Consider the following 6,050-nt stretch of genomic DNA (forward strand, 5'->3'; position numbering starts at 1 on the left):
AAATGTGTGGAATACAATCACCCCCCCCCCCCCCCCCCCTCCCCCCCCACAAAACAAATAGAAAAGAGATGAGGGAACACTAATTTAAGGCCTAGGACTTGGCCTGTGCTGTTCTCATATGTTTTGTAAGGAAGTTTACAAAGATGATCTTCTGTAGGGGTTTACCATATCTAAAGCTCTCCTGGACAATGCTCATAAGTTTGGGGAAGAAACACTTGTTGCCTTTGAAGGAGTGAAGTCAAATGTCCCAACATATACCGATAGTAAAGATAGTGATGTATCACCAATAGTCCAGCTAAGTTCCGAGATTCTGTCCTGGCTACCAAGATGGGTCCCTTTAGGGCGCTGTAAATATCTTTTACCTTCTAATTATATGTGTACATCAAACAGGAATGTAAAAAATCTAGCATGCAATATGGTGGGAAGAAAATGTTAATGTGACCGCAGTCTAAAGGACCACGGATGGCCGACCGGTCACACAGCATGAATTGAATAGGAACTAAACGGAAAACATATCGCCAGTGTTTATGACACAAAAGTAACACACAATATGGTCCAGACTCTACACCTCTCAAATCAAAACAACAGTCGCATATTTAATATCTCGTAAAGCGTTTGGTATACGTCCGCTGGAGAGCTTTTATAATTTCGTAATGCAATCTAATCGAGACGCGCTTGTAAATGTATCGGTCGACAGCGTATCTAAATCGGGTACCTCGTTTCGGCCGCCTGTAGCTTTCTGATAGATTACATGAAGTGACGCAAAACAATTGTGATTGGGACACACAATCCTTTTGGAAAATAACAGCTGCACCTTAATCACAGAGATTGTTCCTAAGGTGCAGTTGTGCGTTAATCATAGGGGTGAAGCCGAAACTGATCAGAGAAACGTAGATGATACTCAAAACGGGAGATACAAATACGTAGTGATACAAAAGATTTTGCCGTCTTCTTAAATCATGTAGCGGCACAATATACATAGATATTGCACTACTGCAGCCATATATATTATAGCTGATCATAGGGCTGTGATTGTGATGAATGATGATGATGCTCACGATTAGGTAAGGGTACATGGAAAAAAAGGGAAGGGATGGAATGGTGTTGATAGCACGGACACGTGAAAGCTGATAAGTGTACCAAAAGAGAAGAGGTGTAACCATGTGATGTCGAGTGCAGGTGGCAGCATGATCATCGTACGAAATAGTGAACCTAACTAGGAGCAGAAAGGACGATAATGGATAATTAATTCTATGATTGATCATGGATTATTTGCGAGGGGGCTCAGTAGGTGGGTGAGTTCGAGCAGAGGGGTAATCCAGCTGGTCGATCAAGAGCCTCTCGTCGAAGACCTCCTTGCGAGAACGGTGATGCTGCAATACATATTTAGTCAGTTAGAATCGACTCAGCGCACATGATAAAATTTCACGCTAGCACTGAAGCATCCCTGTTAAAATGTTCAGAATCGATTCAACTCACATTCGGAACGTGAATATGTAATGACGGTGGTAGTTCACTCAGACTTGATCGGAACGTGAATATGTAATGATTCTAGCTACATGACTATAACTACTGTGGCTAACTATATTAACCTTAGTCGTGATCCGACCTAAAGCAGTATATTAACGATAGTCGTGTTTCGACGTGTCACGTAATGCAGTTCAGACTCCAAGGTCTACCTTTCTGGGTTTGCCGCTGCGAACCGACCTCTTGGGCGCCTTAAAGCTTCTGTGGAAAGGATTGCTGGTGACAATGAGAGCACCAGTCTTAGCGTCAGGCGCATTAGAACTAGCCGGGATGTCATCGTTTCTATCCACGACAGCGGCAGCAGCTGCAGTCGCGTTGTTAATGTTGGTCTTTCCCATGTTCTCTGCAGCCATGATAACAACTTAAGAGAGAGAGAGAGAGAGAGAGAGAGAGAGATCTATTCAGCGGTACGGATAACTGTACCTATGTTATGTGCATATGCAGGCAGCAGCAGTATGTTAAGCATGCACCTACGCGAAACATGATAATTACCTGTCGGAACTTGCGTTGGCTGAATGAGCTCACGAGCTTCCGAGAGTCTGCCCACATTAACTAGGACTAGTAATAATACCATAAACACAGCGATGCACTGAGAGATGGCCATCTCTCTCTCTCCCGCTCTCTCTCTCTCTCTCTCCGTCTCCTTCCCGCTCTGTCAGTCCCTCTCTACAGTTTGCTGTGGTATGTATTAAACTACTTCTCTCTCTCTCTCTCTCTCTCTCTCTCTCTCTCTCTCTCTCTCCGCCGCCTATGTTTGTGTGTGGGATAGCGAGAAGAGGAGCCGCTATTTTATACTTTGCCTGTACCCTTCTTTCTCGCGCGACGCGTAGAGCCACCCTTCCACACGGGACAACACACACACAGTAGTCAGCCCTCAAATTTGAAGGGCTACCCAACTTTTCATTTTGAATAGAGGACCTCTCCTTTTCTTTTTAGAGAGTTTGGAAGGGTAATATATGTAAGGGTGTTGCAACCTTCAAATTTTAGGCCTGCACACACTCTCTCACTCTCTCTCTCTCTCTCTCTCTCTCTCTCAAAAGACGAACGCCGACGTCCTGACCCCCCTTCAATTCGTCATCCCCCTTTTCCCCTACATTTTGTAGCACAGGAAAAGTAATGGCTGACCCTGAGGAGGCTTTTTGAATTGACACCATCTACACTATTTCCACCATACCATCTACAAGCCGCCTGCTAGACATAACGAGAGAAATCGGCTGGCTTGTTGTCGGCCAGGCTCCCTAACTACATGTTGCGCGGTTTGTGCGCTTCCGACGCTTGCAAGGCTTTGTCATGAGTCATGATGTATCTGCGACGACAGAGGAGTGAAAAAAAAAAATCCTCTCACCATCTTAATACAACTTATTCCAATAAGGTTATGTAACATACCCTATGAACTATCTAAGGACTCTCTACTATATATATATATATATATATATATATATATATATATATATATATATATTTCTCTCTCTCTCTGAATTAGGTACTCCATTTTAGGTATTAGTTGTAGCACAGTCTCATATACATCACAACATATTATGTTGTAATATACTTTCTCCATTAAATAGCCAAACCTCATATAGATTGAACAAATATAGTCAATTATCTATATAGTATATGCATATGTAAATAAATATTTAGATGACTTATTTGCATTAATGGACATGCATATTGCGGACTATACATTGTGCAAATCTATCAAGATGATCTCATGAAGACATTAATTAATGTGGATTAAGAGGAATAAATACCATTGCCTATAATCATGATCATATGTTGTGGTGCAAGAACAACCATTATGATGCTCAAGAATGCTCCATGTTGGACGCATGGACTTGCAGTGATAGGGCATTTTGCTATTCTAAAAATAGTGCTATGGTCTCCTTAGAAGAGAGGTGCCAACTCTCAAATAGTAAGGAGGATACAAATGTGGAAGGGATAGATCAAATAAATTCATGATGCACACTAGTTACTCAATTTTTGTAAGGAAACAATAGAGCTTAACTTGATGTAATAATATCTTCCATGCTTCTCTATTTGCTTGACATAACTGAAAGTAATGATGTTACTCACATATGAATATAGCTACTTAATTGTGAGATGCCATGCCAATTAACATTAAGTCCCAAGTATCTTTGAGTTAACTTCTTAAGCCCATTTAATCATCCTAATGATTGTAATACCTATTGCCTCACGTTCCTAGATCAAAGTTCTAAGCATATCATGAATATAATTTTCTCTTGCATTTTCTTTAAATTTCACAACCATATGGCATCTCTCCTTCCCTTTTACCTATACAAGATTTTCATTACTACATTTATATAGTAAAATGGTATGTAAAGGGTAGAAATTTTATGCACGTACAAAATTTTAACTATAATGGAAATTAAAGATAGAGCATATACTTACATTTTTTTAATAACAAGTGTGTTTGCCATAACAATGCATGGTGTGAATTAGTGGTGTCGACATAAAATATACAATTATAGTTAACCCCATAAAGATACAAAGGATTCAAAGCAATGAGGAGAATGTTTGTGTGTGTGTGTATTATAACACCAACCCAGGGGATCTACCTAAGAAATTATCTAGATAATGTGGGTTCAAAGAGTTTTTAAAAATACAATTTCTTTAAATGCTATAAGGCCTTAAAATGACCCCTTTTACTTTACTAAACTTTCAAACGTTTTTCAAATTGTAATTTAAAATCTCTTTTGTAAATATAATCCTATAAATTTTACTAAATATAATACCCTTTCTTTTGAACTCACATGATATCTTACATGCTCTATAAGGTAGACTCCTTGGGAACACCAAGTAATACATAAAAAAGGAGAGAAAGATTGCACCAAGATTTTTGATATGACCACAAACTAAAAAAGTATAAGTTCCACATAAAATCTTGAGAAATGTTTAAATATTTGGATTAGATTTCAAAAAAAGAATTGAATATAAATAGGTAACCATGCTTGAGGTGGAGGGGAGGTATTTGCTACTTACAAACCAAAAAATTATAATATTATTAAAAGTTAACCATTAATGCATTGCATGTGTCAATACAATTGTTCAAAGTATTATCTCCTTCACCTATCATAAACATAATTACTTTATTTATATCCATGTCACAACTAGGAAACAAGTGTAATGATGACATTAGATAAGTTCTTATACTTTTTGAGAGTATTCATCCTTTCTACTATAAAAGGCCAATCAAATAGTTTGGGGTTATGGTAGACAAAGAGAGGCAATTGAATCCCCATATGAGTTTAACTTCTCATTTTCATAAAAGTGGCCAACTAGAGTTACTATAAAAGAATCATAGATGAATCTAGTGGCATATACAATAATGGCAAGACCTCACACTACTATAGTTTGTTGGGTGTAGTGATGGTGATTTTTGTCACATAAAAGATGCTAACACCATTTCTATATTTCATGGAAGTAATACATTTGACTTGAGCATCCATAAATGACTTTAAACACTCCCACTTTCTCTATGGATCTTGTTTAGTCTCTCTTCCTCACCTCTCTCTTCCTCCTTGCGACTCCTTGATTCTTACACTTTCTATTTTTCTCTCATTCTGCCACTATATGGTCCTATATACTTTATGATCAAGTACCCTAATCACAACATATGGTTCTTGGTGTGATCATGATAATCACTCTAACTTAGCATTACTATCTCACACATAGATACCTTTACTCTCTCTCATGTGAGCTATACACTCCCTTTAAAATGTGAAAGAAATAACGCATACTACTATAATTTGTGGGTCATAGCAATGGTGAAATTTGTTGCTTAACTATTGTTTAATATCCTCACACACATACACTTTAACTAATAGGTTAGTGATAAATTTTTACTTGTCTAACCATCATTTATGAGATTAAACAAATAAAGAAGAATATTAGAGGAAGAAATATCATAACATAACAATAAAATGTGTATGTAAATATGAGAGTAGCACAAAACATCAAAGACCACAAGTAGTTGGCTAATAGGTGAAAATATGACTCAAGCAATGGTCAAATAGCCAACTAATACATGAAAGTATGACTCACGCTGCACCACCATCACTTGAGTCAACATTGTGCTCTTATCTAGCAAATTCAGGGTGCTAAGAAGAATAGTCCTCTTCTCTCTAGATTTACTCCCTCTCTTGTGTATATGCCTACTAACTCGCTCGCCTTGAACCTGGTGCGCAGATCGGATGCTGTACGCTTGCGTAGTGAATGCCGGAAGGTCCCCAAGAACAATGGAACTCTACTTTTTGCACAAATTACAAGGTAAAAAGCATGAACGACAAGAGCAAGAGACCAATTGGGTGCAATCTCCCCCCATGCCTTGTGTGAGCGCTCCACAAAGCATGTATTTTATGTATTATTCATCTTCAAGCTCAAATAATAGCCCAAATTACAAAATAGCAAGCTTTTAGCTTTTGAGTTTGCTTTAACACAAAATAAGAATAAAGCTAATGGACGGTGCCCAAAGAGTCTGGCACGCCCAATACAATGTCCAAATA

The 6,050-nt window shown here is 38.4% G+C and overlaps 1 protein-coding gene across 1 annotated transcript; it reads right to left on the reverse strand.

Annotated features, from left to right (window-relative positions):
* Positions 1 to 877: 877 nt before the first annotated feature.
* Positions 878 to 2,435, reverse strand: LOC148008083 (uncharacterized). The gene is made up of 3 exons (XM_087674500.1): positions 2,020 to 2,435; positions 1,680 to 1,870; positions 878 to 1,373 (listed from the first exon to the last, which is right to left on the reverse strand). The coding sequence occupies exons 1-3, from the start codon at positions 2,129 to 2,131 to the stop codon at positions 1,269 to 1,271; spliced, it is 408 nt and encodes a 135-aa protein (XP_087530626.1). The 5' UTR covers positions 2,132 to 2,435; the 3' UTR covers positions 878 to 1,268.
* Between the last annotated feature and the right edge of the window lie 3,615 nt (positions 2,436 to 6,050).

This window comes from Lygodium microphyllum, unplaced genomic scaffold, assembly GCF_053477565.2.
Source record: "Lygodium microphyllum isolate KBCC unplaced genomic scaffold, Lygodium_microphyllum_v1.1.10 scaffold_421, whole genome shotgun sequence".
Classification (NCBI taxonomy): Eukaryota; Viridiplantae; Streptophyta; class Polypodiopsida; order Schizaeales; family Lygodiaceae; genus Lygodium; species Lygodium microphyllum.